This window comes from Montipora capricornis, chromosome 7, assembly GCF_036669925.1.
Source record: "Montipora capricornis isolate CH-2021 chromosome 7, ASM3666992v2, whole genome shotgun sequence".
Classification (NCBI taxonomy): domain Eukaryota; kingdom Metazoa; phylum Cnidaria; class Anthozoa; order Scleractinia; family Acroporidae; genus Montipora; species Montipora capricornis.
In genome coordinates, this window is record NC_090889.1 from 29,105,797 (window position 1) to 29,122,191 (window position 16,395).

At 39.0% G+C, this 16,395-nt stretch overlaps 1 protein-coding gene and 1 long non-coding RNA gene across 4 annotated transcripts in view; one reads left to right on the plus strand and one right to left on the minus strand.

The window, feature by feature from the left end:
- LOC138056829 (filamin-A-like) overlaps positions 1-16,395 on the plus strand; it is a 31,355-nt gene that overhangs the window by 721 nt on the left and 14,239 nt on the right. The window contains exons 1-7 of one of the 3 annotated variants that reach the window (XM_068902740.1): positions 2,124-2,257; positions 8,468-8,765; positions 11,009-11,355; positions 12,187-12,517; positions 12,946-13,359; positions 14,550-14,849; positions 15,973-16,266. In XM_068902740.1, coding sequence (XP_068758841.1) covers positions 2,213-2,257; positions 8,468-8,765; positions 11,009-11,355; positions 12,187-12,517; positions 12,946-13,359; positions 14,550-14,849; positions 15,973-16,266 — 2,029 coding nt within the window. In that variant the 5' untranslated portion in view covers positions 2,124-2,212. Of the gene's footprint in view, positions 1-2,123; positions 2,258-8,080; positions 8,223-8,467; positions 8,766-11,008; positions 11,356-12,186; positions 12,518-12,945; positions 13,360-14,549; positions 14,850-15,972; positions 16,267-16,395 lie in introns of those variants that run through there. The other 2 variants (XM_068902741.1, XM_068902739.1) reach the window with 2 other exon arrangements.
- Positions 9-3,134, minus strand: LOC138056830 (uncharacterized). The gene is made up of 3 exons (XR_011133538.1): positions 2,590-3,134; positions 2,413-2,507; positions 9-118 (listed from the first exon to the last, which is right to left on the minus strand). It is a non-coding gene; the product is annotated as an uncharacterized lncRNA (long non-coding RNA).

Genomic DNA, 16,395 nt, shown 5'->3' on the forward strand with positions numbered 1-16,395 from the left:
GTAACGAGGTATAATGGTCGCTTGAAACGTTTCGTGTTCCTGCGAAAGAATAGCTGATAGGCTGCTTGTGTTCCGCTGCAATTGGAAGGTCTGACAGTTCCTTGCTTGTACGTCAAGACTGAGTTAAAAAGAAATAATACTTGGTACAGTAAATTTCGTCGGTAATTTCGGGTGACAAGGTAACAGTTTGATGGCAAGCCTTTCGTTACATTTTAATATAATAAGGCTTCAAACTGACTAGTCAGTTTATCTTGTAAAGGACACGAGATTCGGTTAAAATGTAGAAAAATGATTGTAAACGACCGTCTAGTTGAGAACAATTTTAATAACTCCATAGAAACGCATTTAAGAAGTACCATTAGGTTTATAAACAGGAATTCCAATTATATACAGTGAAGTTCAAGTGGAGTTCTTATGCTATACTGAACCATCAAACATGGTACAACATTCGTGCTAGAACCTTTCTCGAACCTTTCGATTCTTTAACAATTTGCTTCCGCGCAACTTTCCCCGATTTCGTTCGCTTCAATCAGTGTGCAAACAAATGTATGGAAGTCTTTGTTTCATATCCTAAAGGCCAGGATTGTTTGACAAAACGGTTTTTTCGCCTTTTTCAAGTCCCACCCACTCGCTGAAAAAGTGCCGTTTATTGAAAATCATCGAAAAAAAATGCTTAAACATCGCCGCATTCAATGTTTTACCATTTAACAAGTAATGATATGTGAAAAATTTAATCAAGGCTAACTCTGAAGGAGCTATATGAAATTCACGTGCGGAAACTATTGGAGAAAAATGGGGGTCACATATAATGATAGTAGTAACTGATGTCGGCTTTAATAATTTTGACTTGTGAGCGCTGCAACGATCAGTTAGTACAAAAACATCTCAGTTGAAGTCCTGTCAAAGGCTTTCTTGTTGTCATAGCGAATGAACCATTAAAGCGTCAGCGCCAATGCAAATTTTTTCTTTAGTCTTATTTGACTCCATACCTTAAGAAAATCTTTATGATGCAAATGTATGCGCAAACAGGATAAGACAAGCACTTTCTTCGAGAATAAATCTTCCCTTGTCATTCATTCGGGTCGGATTAGCAAACAGCGTACTTCAGCAAGTCAGTGGCTTTCACATTATGTCTCTCTATGAAATGTTTTTTTGCCCCAAAGGAAGAATAAGAGGAAAGTATACAAGTTCTCGCGCACAAACCAGTCACAGCAACGCCGTGCTTGAATGCTGGGTAACGTGACTTTTTATATCTGTCACATAATAGTTGTCACGCAAAGCTGATACGGTAGGCATTTTGCGGATGCACCTACAAATATGTCTAGGGGAAATATCTTCTTTTTTAAACTCTATTTCGAGGGAATCCATCGTTCACATTTGGAAAACCTCATTTTTAATGTACTTTCGAAACTCGAGGCTTTAACGACCTTTTTTCACACGGGTCGTTCATATTGCTTTCAAAATACACCGCCAATAGATTGTTCCAGAGATAAGGCACTGTCAAATTTGTTTGCTTTAGAAACTAATATTGTGCCTACACAAGACTAGACAAACAAATTCGCACGGTTCTGCGAAAAAAGGTCAACTTTTATTGAGTAAAATGTTTAATTTCTTTTCGGCAGCCTAAGAGATTTTGAAATCCATCATTTGCCCATTGAACAAAAATGAAAAATAACTCAGCTTAATTGTAAAGGTTCACTAGAAGCAACAAAGAAAAAACTTAGCGCTTAACAAATCGGCTCCTTGGCTCCTTCAAGTTAATTATCGTGGTTATATTGAATTTTTTGCGGTACTGCAATATTAAGTTACAATATGTTCCTTAAAGGATCAAATGGCACTAATATTTATATTAAAACAAGTCTTGAAACAAAACATTTGCATATTTTACTAAACGGGGCTTGAAGACAATTATATCTAGCACTTTCCACTGCCTTCGGGCGAAATATTTAAGCTCAGTGAATATTCTGTTCGCCGTCTTTTCATGGTGTTGTTAACCGCGCTACATTAATTTTTCGCAAAGTGTGCTTGAGGTAATCGATCTCTTAACCAATGAAAACGAAACATGAAAGGCGGATTTGTGTGACGTAGAAAAATATTGCAATTGTAGGATAAATACTGCCACCCTCCTACATTTGCAAAAAACAATATTAGTGAAAGGGCGCAAGTCTGATTTACTGGGAATTGAACCTCCAAACTCCTCAAGACCGGAGTTATGGCTCAATCAGGCAGCTTCAAGAAATTATCGTACAAAAAACAGGTCAGTAAGTCCTTAAAAATCACGTGTATTGGGAGGGTTGTTTTGGAGCGAAGAAGGTCATTCCACTGCATACGAAGCAAATCCTTGGAAAGTTCTAAGTTACCACTGAAAGCATCGCATTTAAATCACGGTTCGTGATATTCTCATCTATTTACCTGAAGTGTATTTTCACCTTTCTCGAGGTTACATAGAATGCCTTTATGAAATCCAGTGCACAAACGCATAAAGTTGAACAAGCCAGGGCACACACCTTTGATTTGAATTATAAAAATAAACGTGTTTATTGATACAAGAACATTTAACAGCATGCAACAATGCGTAAACCATCCCACCTCAACTGAGTTTACATCATCCGCCTCTTGGGGAAATCAATTAGTGGCTCTGACAGTTATCAGTTTAACCTGTAAATCTTGCTCTTGGCTTGCCTTGCCAGCTTGAAATGTTGGCAAAACCTTAACTTGTTTATTCTAGCGTATTCGGTTTAAAACGCTCGGCTGGATATAACTGACCAATATCCGCATCCAACAGATGTGGACGCCAGCTATAATTGATCTACACTCGTTTTAGTTTTTCCATGATGGCGTCTTTTTAAAGTAGTACGACTGCTATATTTTTCGATTTTTTTTTAACGTCAATAGCCTTGTAAAACACTCCTTCCCAGGCCATTTAAAATTGTTTGCCGGAAGGTGAAAAGAAAAAGATAGCCACGAAAGTTCTGCTTTTGCTACAGTTCGGTAGCGATTCGAGTCACTACCGTTTCGATTTTATTCGTCTCTTTCGTGACATGAACCTGTTGCAGGCGGGGAAAGCCTTTCGCTTTTGCATCTACGTCGACTCGTGATCCATGTTACATATTTTATTGGGAAGAGTCGAAGCGCAATGAACCACAATGTATTCTCCACTTGGGGACACCACCTCATTACGGTACTGGTACTTCCTATTTTATACGAGTAGGAATGGTATCGAGCCAGCAATACCGTGGAACTTTCTAGATCCCACCATAGCTACATGTGTACGTAAGTCCGAAAAACGTAATGAAACATTTGGAAATCTGCAAACATCGGAAGTCGTATATTGACACAACACAAGACTCTGTTGCGTTTATAACTTTCGAAGGCCCAATGCCGGTTGCCAAGCAACCGGCGAAAAGGACAACTGAAATCTTAGTCGTCTGGCGAATAGATCATACTCGTATCCTCAGTATTGGACTGGAACTAGCTTGCAATGGAAACTGATTATTTGCATTTGCCAAGATTCTCGCGCATTGCAAGCTAGTTACAGTCAGGAACTCATGACCCGGAGCCTACAACTCTACTGTGTTCGTGTAACGGCGTTTTCACAGACCGATTTATTTTTAGATTGAATTTCCCGCGAATGAGACTCCCACAGGAGCCCGATGACCAATTACAAGAAAGTAAGATGACGTCATATGGTCACCGAACCGGAACTGCCTTTGTTTTTTCCGGAAAAGATAGTCTAAAATAGATTGGTCTGTAAAAATGCCGTTACATAGGCCCAGTATGGGTGCTGTAGGCTCCGGGTCATGGGTTCTTGTTCTAGTCCAATACCGAGAATACGAATATGGTATGTTGCACAATCAGGCTGGCCAGCGGGCTCCTCAAATGTGAGAATGCAACATCCTTCGTATCAAACTCTTCTCTACCCTTCTGTTTTTAAGTTCTATTTTGCCAACCCATCCCAACAGCAAACCGAAATTTAGAGAAAGTTTATCAATTTATTTATGAAATACTAGTTACTTGCAGACATGAAATTCATAAAGTTAATACTCAAACAAGTTGTATAAAATAATTACGATAGTACGCGCACTCTCATTGGTCAATAGCTGTGTTTAGATGAGAGTATGGAAACACGGCTGTGATATCACACAAATTTTGATTGGTTGTGTATTGTCAGACGCGCGTTTTGATTGGCTGGTAGGAAATATGAGCGTGTATCAAGAAAATCTGTTTCAATCAAGAAGTAAATTAGCAGAAATTTCGTTCATTTATCGAAGGATCTTTGGGAAATATTTTGTAAAAGCGTCTTGAGTTTTAGAGTTTTTTTTTTAGATGAAGCTATGGAAACACGCAAAACGTCGTCTGTTGCTTAAATAGTAAATTTTAGTAAATTTTGAACTAAGCATTCAGTGGTTGTTATGTCGAGGTGGCCGCATCTTGTTTTCGCCGATTCATTCTGCCATAGAAAAGACAATGCTAATTCTGGTGAGGTCACTCATTTAATCATTTGGCTGCCATTACCGAAAACGTCAACGCTGATACATCCCCCGGGGGCGGGGAGGGGGTACTAAAAGAATTTAATACGGAGAGGCTCCGCCCCGAGGTCTGACCCCTTACCCTTTCATATACCATTTTTGGTAGAAAAGTTACCCCTTTCGTATACCTTCCATTGACAAATGGTACCCCTTTCTTAAACCTTCCATTGGAAAATAGTACCCCTTTCACAAACCTACTTAAGAACACTGCATCCCCTTTCTAGCACTCAGTCATAATTAAGGTATGTGTGTTCGAAATATTTGAATGAAAGGCCCTTTTAAATACCTAAATGACAGATTTCCCTACCCTTTTGTATAAGTGAAGAGCGAAAAAGGTACCCCTTTCGGGCGGAGCTTCCCCGTATATGCCATTATAGGAAGTACCCCATCCTCCCCCCCTCCCCCCCGGATACATCTCATGATTCCAAGAAAAATAATGCATCATAAATGTGTATCTGTTTTTTGTATTTTTCTGCAATTAAGTTACTCTGTATGTTTTTGTAAAGAAATGACATCATAAATGCCCTGAAATAAGCGTCTTTCTTTGGAATTTTATTGCTGGTGAGAATTTTTGTCATAGTTAGTCAAAGGCTTTTAATTAAACAATTTTAACAGGTCATTTTTGAATGGGTCTTTAACTTTGAAGTCTCAAAATTCTGTCGATAGAAATTCACTTGGTGATTTTGCGAATCAACAAAGCAGATAAATAAACTTGATTTGACATTTTTTTTAAGATAGATGAAGATTTTGCTCTAAAGCCATTACAATTTTTACGTTCGCGTGAGTGGAAGTTTTTGGACAGGTCATTGCACACGCAAATTGAATTGACCTTCTGACGGTTCGTGCAAAATATTTCAACGTCCATTTTAATTGTTTTACAAGTGGTGTCTTTTCGGACAACTCTGAAAATAAGTTGTGATTTGGTGACATTTTTTGTGTTAAGTAACTTAGTCGTGGGAAGTCTTATTTCTAACACAACTTTCTTTTTATGTTTCAACGATGTGCCACTCGTACAAGCTGGACTGTTTTTAACTAGCGGTTTCACAAACAATTGATGGGGAAAATGGTTCAAACGACATTTGTTAGCTTGATTTTTTAAGCGTTGCGACTGAAAACTCATCAAACTGATTGAGATGCCGCCACCTGGGGGCAAAACGAAGGTTGACAACTCGCAATGGAGCGATGATGTTCTATAATCAACATCTACATTTATTAGACTATATTGTCTGTAAGTTCTGTCTGATGCAGGAAGAGCCGGAGATTTGAACGAAAATAGAATATGACATTTATCTTGTTTCTAACATGTAAAATAAGATTGCTCTTTTTTATTCTCATTTCCAGCAATTCTATCTTTTTAAAAATCGTTTCTTTTTCTCCAAATAATCTACTTGTGGTCTCTTTTGCGTTGACAAACTTGGATTTTCTTTTATTGTTTGATTGTGTGAATGTTGTCGCGTTTACTTGCTTGTTTTCGTAACTTGGTGTTCTTGTATTTTTGTTTCTTGACTGAGCATATTTCAAAACAACCGGAATTAATTTCATCGAGTTGTTGACCTTTTGAATTTTCTTTAAAGAAGCATGACGAAATGGCGGATTGATTTAGAAAGTATCTCGCTTTTTCCGTTATTTCCTTGGAATCGTAAAAACGTTGAAATAACCATAAAAAGTAATATTGGACAAGACATCCGGATGTTTGGGGAATTGAAGCCTTTCTGGATTATTCTTGCTCAAAGCAAAATCCACCGGAAATAACGCCCTCAAGCAAGACACAGGTAACACATTTTCCGGATATTTGTCGTAATTGTGTTTTCTGGTGTCGTGAATGTCAGACGATGAACAGGAATTTCGTCAAAAATCCGCTGTTTTGATCAGCATTTGATATTGATTCAAATTCACTTGTTTGTGTTTGTAGCCATGTTTTTAGACTGTAGCAGTTGATCTCTCCTGAGCTCTCTCTGTTCGACAACCAGCATTTATAAGGCCTTCATTGTTTTTTGTGCGCCGGAGGTTTGCAAACCACTCAACTCTCGAACTTACTTAATGTGAAACGCCGACTCACCCAAGTGAGCTTAAAATAAATATCCGGAAAATAGCAAGGAACTCCTAGTGACAATTACGTGAGGGCAGTCTTTATACATTTAGGTTCTCGTGCGTGCCGTAGATTTTTAAAGCTGTTTTTTTTTTTTTTTGATGCACTGTGACTTAATGACGTCATATGTAGTTTAACACCGACGCTGCGTGACTTGCTGAAATCAAAAGTTCATTGTTTGGTGTCACGAAAAACTTGTTACAGCTGTTTAGTTTTGTCTTCTATATGTTCCGTTCCTTTTTATGCGTTAAACATGTCTAGTTCTCGTATTCTGCACAAAACAATTTTTGCAGAGTCTTGTAAGTTCACTTTGTTTCATAAAAAACGAGAAATTTTGGTACCTTGCTTTATCAGTTGCCCTGCATAAATTCAGAAATTGCTACGTTTTTTCAGTCGTCACGACTTTAATAGGGCGCTTTCCTTTTGTTAGAACCGTCTGTTTGCAATGAAAATGCAACAATTTGAAGGACACTAGCGTGATAATCCCTTGCATTCTTCTAGAGGAGTATATATCATCCTGTAATAGCGAATCCTACGTAGATGTGTGTTAATTTGAACGTGTTGTAGAGTTAGGCCTTCCAAATGCACGGTCCGACCGGTCAGTTCTGTCTAATGGTTAGTGGAGCGATTGGAGAACATCTGGCCACTATTGTTTACTTGTAGCGGCATCCTTTGAAGAACCAGGCATATGACAATAGACGCTACAGATGCAAACTAACCGGACGGGTAACAAACCCCTAGGAGTTGTTTTTTTGACGAGTTTAATCTGTTTCTTAACCCGGTCCCGGTAAAAGACGCAAACAAACACGTGCATTCAATAAGAGTAACAAACTATGCCTTCAGTCATCTGACAATTTTTATACAGCTCTACAGCGCTTTGCTCGCGATTGTCACGCAATATCCTGTCACGGTGACAGTAGTTCAATCAAAGTCCTTGAGACTTCACTTTCTTGCCACAAAATTATGTTTGTATAATTTTGTTATGGTTTGACTTAAAATAAAGCGATAAACAATTGGAAATAGCGCTGTTTTCGGACACAGTTTAAATCAGGTCGTTGACAGAAATGCAAATGGCAGATGCAAAACAGATAGGCGCCCAGCGCAATGTTCGCTGATTAAAAAAAAGTTCTTGTGACAGAGAAGTGAAATTCACAGGAAATGCGTCAAAGCAAGTGGGATTAAAAAATGCTGCCGAGCGATTCACGAAAGTTGGTAAGCTTTCAGCAAGAACAGATTTTCAAAGTGTGCGTGACACGTTAACCGTCATTCCAGACAGTTTATCCTGGGAAAAAACGCAAGATCTATTGTTTACTTAGACGTAAAAAGAACAATGCAATGTGACACACAGTTTGCACGCCTTTCCTACGTATTCAATTTTCAGGGATGCTATTGGTCTTTAGCGCATATTTCTGTGATAAGGATATACTTTGGGGGTTCGAATCGCGAAATTTTCGGCATTCTGAAAATCCCTTGCGCAGTTCCCCTGGCCCTGGACCGAGTACAAAAGTACTAAGGTGTCAGCTAATTGTTTAATTTCATGATAGTGCTACGCGAGGAGTAAACACACTCTCTACCTTAGTGGGTCAAAATCAACAACTATGGACGTAAGGGCCTGACTTTTTAATCCCATATTGTGTTTTCTGGTCTAAGGCGCTTATTTGAGATGTACAAACATGAATAATTCAAGAAGAGTCTGATTGGTTCTGAGTGGCCTACTTATTCACTGTGCGGATTTTCTAGCAAATTAGTGGCTCTATCCAGGGCGGTTTTGCCCGAACTAGTCGCTTCGAAGCTACGGCAAAGACCTACTGTTATCTGTTGTAACGTGTTTGATTTCTTGCTTTGGTAGGTGGACGTCAAGATGCCCGATACAGATCCCACTTCGGCCGATGCCGAGTGGAAGAAGATCCAACAGAACACCTTCACAAGATGGTGTAACGAACATCTAAAATGTGTGAACAAGTACATCTATAATTTAGAAACAGATTTAGTAGACGGCTTGAAACTCATCGCCCTGCTTCAGGTTCTCTCTCACAAGAAAATTTCGCGTTTCAACAAGAAGCCTTCCTTTCGACCACAAAAGCTGGAGAACATTTCAATTGCCCTGAAATTTATTGAAAGCGAGAACATTCGCTTAGTGAACATAGGTAAGTCCGATTTGTTATTCACCGTTGGTTGCTAGCGTCTACAATAACAGATAATAAAATGAATTTGACTGAATTCTTTCTTAATTACTGTAGAGTTTTCATTGTCGTATTCAAGTCTTACGGTTTTATCCTAATGTTGCAGAATTTCGACTATTTTTAGCTCGAAGCCATTCAAAACACAGCCATTTGCAAACACTTTATGCGGATTCAACATCTTCGTGCTCATCTCAATCGTAACAATTTGAAAACTAAAACAGCTGAGCCATTAATTTATAGGTGTAATGTACAACCTTTCTCTGCGTTACATTTACTACCATATTTAGTCATAACATGGAGTTCAGACTGATTTTAAATGCTTCTGTACACTAAACGCTCTGTTAGCTGTTTCCCTATTCGCTGGTCTCTATTTGCTATTCTGGTCATTTTATTTAGTGACAGGTATTGGAAACAATTACAACATGTTAATGCTGCAGAATTTCTAGGTTATTTGCTCATCAAACCTGTTTGAGTTTCCAGAGTTTTATGGTGATGGGCGTTCACCTCGATTATTCACGTACAAATTTTTCTTTTGAGAGCTCCAAACAATTCGAACAATTGTTTATTTGACACATTTTTAAAGTTGTTTTCTCATGCTCTTACTTCTAGATTACCCAGTTGCGATGTGGTTCAAAAGTTCCCAGTTACTCTATCTAAATTGAATGATAACTTTTTTCTGCCAGCGACACTTCACTATGTCATCAATTCGTCTTGTTGATTTCACCCGAGCGGATCGTGAACATTCGAAAACATCACACGATCTGAAACTTATGAAAATATTGCTGAACGAATCTCCTGATGTGGAAGGTTCTGTAAAACGTATGGATTATATTAAGATGATGTGAAACTTTTGTTCTAAAATTTTTCGTGCAGAGACGGAGAAATCGTCTCCGTGATGAACGTGAGTTTAGTCTTGGTTGGACGACATTTGATATTCGTTTACTTGCCAAAATGCAAATAAGTTTAGTTTTAAGTGCTCAAGTTATTTTGACGCTGTAAACGGCGGATTGTTTGCATTTTATCAAAATGGACTGTGTTATCATTCGGGAACTGAGGTTAATTTTCGTGGTAATGCTGTACGGTAGAAAGGAAGTGTGAAACAGCGAGCATTTCTGAGAGCAAAGTTGCCCAGAAAACCAGTGAAGCGTATCGCAATGTAAATGTCTCAGTTGTCACTGAATGGTCGTAAAATATCATTGACGGCAAAGAAATCAGTGTTGCAGTGAAACTATATGAACAATTTACTATTGTTTTGTCTAATGATGACTGCTCAAGCTAGCGCAAAATTGCTCTTTCCCACACACGAACCAAAGTGACAGAATCTTGATCAATTGTTCGGTCAAATATATCATTAAACATAATGAAAAAACAATTAACAGTGTAACATATATCTGCTTTTAATTTCCAAGCGAATATCTGTAAACTTTGACTTCTTTTTCATACTAAACATGGTCACTTATTTTTGGGGATGGCTAACAAGTAATCAGACATGTCAATCTCGAAATAAGAATGGAAAAGAACATGTTACCTGAGTTGAATTAATTAACAGATCGTTTTCCATCCCGTGAACGTCACTGTAGATTTGCCTTCGAAATATCCCTGCTACGTGACCCGGGCCAGATTTAAAGAAATGGTAGCAAAGATTAGCTATGAATCTTTGAATAACAGCTCCTTTTATCAGAAATACTTGTTTGTATTAACTTGAAAAATTATATTTCCGCTCTGTCGGAGCTCATCAAGATATATTTCTGGAACATTTTATCCGAATTATTGTTAATGATTTTCATTTGTTTCAATACTTTGATCCCATGCAAAGATTTGAATTACATTAAACTTTGTCAGTGTATTGATTCAGGGTGTACCATTAAGATTCTTGACATTAAATACACTAAGATGACTATTATGTTGACCCCATATTGTCTTTGCTGAGAATAGACCCTTTGATTCAGAGCTGAGAATTTCAACGTGTCAAAAATAGCAATTTTTAGATGCAACCAAGCAGAACTTACTAAATGCATTTGAAACCTAAGAACATTGTAAAGACAAGTAACTGAATAGATTCTACATGTGACATCTTTAAAGGCTCTTAGTGTAGTAATGGCACTTGAAAATAGACTTTCGTTGTTTTAAGTCTAAAATTCATTATTGTAAAGCCCTAATTTTCTTCAATATAATTTAAGTAAATATTGATTTTGTATTTTCATTAGATGCTAGTGATATTTTCAAAGGAAATATCAAGTTGATTCTGGGTCTGATATGGACCCTGATTTTGAAGTACCAGATCAGTATGCCATACCTAGATGAGGAAGAGGAAGGTGGCCAGAAAATGACCCCCAAACAAGCACTCCTTGCTTGGGTCAAGAGCAAAATGCCAGAATCTGTGCCAATGGAAAATTTCAACACCCACTGGAATGATGGGCGTGCCGTGGCTTGTCTTGTCGATGCTGTAGCTCCTGGTCTCTTCCCAGAATGTGAGGATCTGGACCCTAATGATGCACTTGAGAATGCCAAACAAGCTATGCAGTTGGCAGAAGATTGGCTTGGAGTTCCACAGGTAAGTGACCTTTGATTTGCTGAGATGTGGATTAGATTGCTGAATGGACGAACCTGCAGCTTGCAGAGGAGCATACATGTGGATTTATTCTGAGTGTCCCTGAGTCACCATGGAAAACAGTGTTCTCATTAGAATTTTTAACAGTCATTGCTGTAACACTGCAACTGATTGACAAACTAATCTTAGACTACTTGATGGGGGCAATTTCAAAACTGCAACATTTGCAAGTGACACCTGTGACAGGTTTTAAGGGTTACGAGTGCAATTGCGAACCCTGGAAAAAATCGTCTTTTCAGCTTGAACAGTTTTTAAAGGTGTGCATCGGTATTAAGCAAGTCACAGTTTCTTTGTTCAAATTGAGATGGCTTTAATAAGATACAGTTACATGAAGATGAAGTGCAGGGCCCGGTTGTTCGAAAGCCGATTAACTTAATCCAGGATTAGCGTAAACATTTGTTTCATGTTTTCAACTTTTTGGTGAAAGTTTCTTTGCTTATTCTTGTTTTTCAAGATTGACCTCCTCCAATGTAAAATTTTGCCGAATATCAGCGTTGGAAAGCATTTGGGAGTAGAGAAATGAACTCCTTGGTTAATTTTTAATCTGGGATTAGCGTTAATCGGCTTTTGAACAACCGGGCCCAGATGTCCAGATCATGAAGCCTTTGAACAGCTTGGTGTAGATAAAGTCTATTGTGAACAAAAATATGTTGAACGTTAAAAAGGGAAAAGATGGAAATTGATATTCTTGATCTGCAAAAAGCCATCAATTGCTTCCTCTCACCTTTCTAAGTGCTTTTTGGTGACGACTTGATTAACTTCACATCCTTGTAGGTTATTACTCCACAAGAAATCACCAATCCAAACGTAGATGAACTCAGTGTCATGACCTATGTCTCCTACTTTCCGGAAGCGAAAGTCAAACCTGGTGCCCCGATCCGTCCAAGGACACATCCATCCACCAAGTGTTATGCAAAGGGGCCTGGAGTAGAACCCAAAGGCCTTGTGGTAAAGAAACCAGCCTTTTTCACAGTGTATACTCAGGGAGCTGGAAAGGGGAAGCTTGGTGTGTCAGTTTGGGGACCTGGCAAAGAGGAACAAGAAGTAACAGTGACAGATAATGGTGATCATACTTACGCTTGTCAGTACTTCCCACAGAGTCTAGGTAAATGGCAATACTCAGCTAAGCTTCTCTTTACATACTAAGAGGCCAAGTAAAAAAGTCAGCTTACAGGCCTAGTGGTCCATCAGGCCGGAGCTTATCCCTGGTTTCTGTAACATGAAGCGACTAGGAGTATTTCTACTCCCCCCTGGATGGGATGCTAGTCCATCGTGGGGTTACCCCCAGCATTTCGCTGGTACCCATTTATATACCTGGGTTGAGAGAGGTACCGAGGGAGTAAAGTGTCTTGCCCAAGAACACAACACAATGTCCCCGGCCAGGTCCCGAACCCGGACCATTCACTCCGAAGTCGAGCACACTAATTATGAGGCCACCGCGCCTCCCACTAAGAGGCCAGGTAAGAGGTAAAAGGGTTGAAATTTGATTAAGCGAAGCAGATACCAGTATTGAATTGTTTTTGTTTTGTTCAGGGAAATATGATGTGCATGTTAAATGGAATGGTCGCCACATCCCCAAAAGTCCATTCCGGGTAGAAGTGGGTGCAGATCTTGATGCCACCCAGGCATATGCATCTGGACCAGGACTACAACCAGAAGGGATTCAAGCTGGCAAATACACTGATTTTACAGTTTACACCAAAGATGCTGGTGAAGGGCAGGTGTCAGTCAAAGTTATCGACCCCCGTGGTGGTGAAGATGTAGATATAATAATTGAACCACAAGAAGATGGCAAGTTTTTTGTGGAATATCAACCTGTCAATGCTGGTAAACATACCATCAAGGTCACATTTGGAGGACAACCAATCAGTCAAAGTCCTTTCCACGTCAAAGTTAACCCACCCAGAGTGGAACCTATCCCCAGTAAAGTGCGAGTGTTTGGAATAGGTAATATCTTCAAATTCTTTCAGAGAGTGTGTTTTGCCTTTCCTGTTACATAAATGTCGGGTGGGAATACAGGGCTCAAAATTGCGACCAATACAGTCACATTTGCGTCTGAATTTTTTCCCTTTGTGTCCAAAATATCTGGGAAGTTGCAAATTTGTGACTGGTTTTCACCTTCACTCTTTCAAAACAAAAGGGTTAGCAGTTGCCACTTTGCTGCTACTTTTACTAAAATAAATAAAGAAATGTCAAAATTATTTGTTTCTCGCTGTGAATTTTCTTTCAATCTGAAGATAGTGTAATTGTAGTGTAATTTAGCAGTAAAACTCTATTCCTTTGATAATTTGCCATTTTCAATACCTACAAGTATTGCAGGCTCATATTTTGTTTTGCTAAACCGCTGACAGCACAAGGCAACACACCAATTTTGCATCTAAAAGTTGTGAAATTGCAACTTAATTTTCTGTATGTTGTAGCAAAATTGCGACTGGATTTTTTCATTAATTTTAAGCCCTGGAATAAGCTGTATTCCTCCAATGAAAATTAAATGGAGAGATAAGGCATGCGTTCAAATTAAGATTTAGCTTCCAACGAGAAATTTGGTGCTGTGCAATGCTCTGGAGTAGTGTGTTTAGGGGCTCGAGTGCTTATTTCACCATCTGCATTGCATTTTACCATTTTCTTTTGGATTGGCCTCATTATCGTTCACTGTGTTCATCTTGATGAAATGTGATCACTTCTCCAACTGCTTGAAAGAAGAATGAGAAAGAACACTTCCTCTATAATCCCCTTTCGCTGAAAGAACTTTCTCAAAGGCTAGTATCAGTAAAAGATCATTAAAAGGAATAATTTTTTAGTTATTACAGTTGAGTTATTAGTTGTTGGGAGCAGGTGTAGTGTAGTGGATATCGCTCACAGACTGCATTTCAGCGCTCTGAGTTCAAATCCCCGCTCATGCTCTCCAAAGTTCATTCAGCTTTCCATCCATTCATAGTGGGTGAAATGTGTGCCAGTATTACTGGGGAAAAGTTGTGCATGCAACGGAATAGGAGTGGTGCCCACCCTTGCCGTGAGTTACAGTAGAAGCTAAAGAAAAAGGAGCCTTTGAGCTGCCTTCAACTTTGGTCAGCCTCTTGTTCTTTGTAGGCAGGTTGTGATGTTAATCATGCTGCTTTTCATTTGCTCTTCCCAAGGTGTTGAGCCAACTGGAATAAAAGCTGGACAGAAAGCTCCATTCACAATAGATGGCCGAGGTGCAGGTGATGGAGAACCAGATGTGTTTGTTGAAGGTCCTCAAGGCGAAGAAAAAGTTGACATCAAGAATAATGGCGATGGAACTTACTCATGTATATACTTTCCAGCCAAGTATGGAAATTACATTGTTAATGTCACATGGAGCTCTGTGCAAGTTCCCAACAGTCCTTTCCATGTGAAGGTGGCAACAGCTGTTGATGCAAGCAAAATCAAAGCTTACGGTCCAGGCTTGGAAAAAGGTAAACTTTTCCTGCTTACATGCCTTCATTGCTTCTACAACCAATGCAAACAAAATGTAGAAGTGATCCATGCACTTAACTAGACAATTTAAGGGGCTAGTTCACGCAAGTTTAGGCAATTTCAGCACTGATCGAATGGTCATAGAATTAACTAAAATATCAAAATAACTGTTCAAAACTATAGAAGAACTCTAACATAACACAGGGAAGCCAAGAAGGGACATGGATGGACAAAACTGGAGAGGATTGAAGTGGATTGCATTTGGGTAAATTTGAAAAACGTCGGCCCACCTTTTTTCAAATTTATATCAATCTATGTCAAAATGTCATTTACAAAGCTGGAAAATCATTTTCAGTTGTTATGTGGCCGTGATTTTGCAAATGAAAGACTCTTGCTCTGCCAATAATTTTGACGTTTAGAGCTCATAATTAACAAAATGAAACAAAATTACCTAAAATAGCGTGACCTAGCCCTTTAAGCAATTTTCTTTTAATAGACACCTGAAAAATTCGAGTGGCATCAACAGGAATTCAGCGGGAACAAATGAACCCAACAAATTGCCCTGCTCCAACCTGTGTGACATCATAGCTCAATTATCGGTAGAGCATTGCACCAATATTGCAGAGGTCATGGGCTGGAATGCCATTGAATCTGCATGAATTTTTCAAGTGTCTATAAAGAGACAATTCCGAGGATCACTTCTACATTTTATCTATAATCTGCACATCAAATAGATACATTTTTTCGTACAACCAGTACAGCTGCATAATTAGAGCGGGGCATTTTGTAAAGACTTACAAACTGTTACACAGTGTTGCATTCAAAGGTTATCTTTTGGGGGACACTGTGTTGTTAACATGAAGTTATGGGAAACTTGTTCTACAGCTGTATCAGAAAATGTGTGACTTGAGAACTTGCAGATCCAAAACTATTCAAATCTTCAAATTACTTGGTTCATATTTTGTGTATATTGCTCACTTTACTTCATCGTTTTTGGAAAATAACATTAGGGTACATTGTCATAAACTTAGTTGTGAAATGGGAAAATGAACCTAAAGGAAGAGGTCAGTGCAAGAAAAAATACATAAATTAACTTAAATCTTTCCCAAACCTTCCACAAAGGTACTGCAGGCAAACCATGTGAATTTACAGTGGAAACAAAAGGGGCTGGAATCGACAGCTTGGGATTTGCTATTGAAGGCCCATCACAAGCTGAAATTCAGTGTACTGAGAGCTCCCCAGGTATCTGTGAGGTGCGTTACTTCCCAACCACACCTGGCAAATATGCTATCCATGTCACCTGTGGAGAAGTCGATATCCCAAACAGTCCTTTCATGGTTCCAATCTCACCTCCTGGTGATTCAAGCAAAGTTTTTGCTGAGGGTCCAGGTCTGGAGCCTGAGGGCGTTGTAGCAGGTAATTTCATTTCAGCCACAGCGCACGAAACCACCACTCACTTTTTCAGGTATTTTTCTGGGTTTTTTGTCAATCAGGAGTGAACTTGTTTCAAAGGACAGAAACATTCAAATGCACAGCACTTAAAAT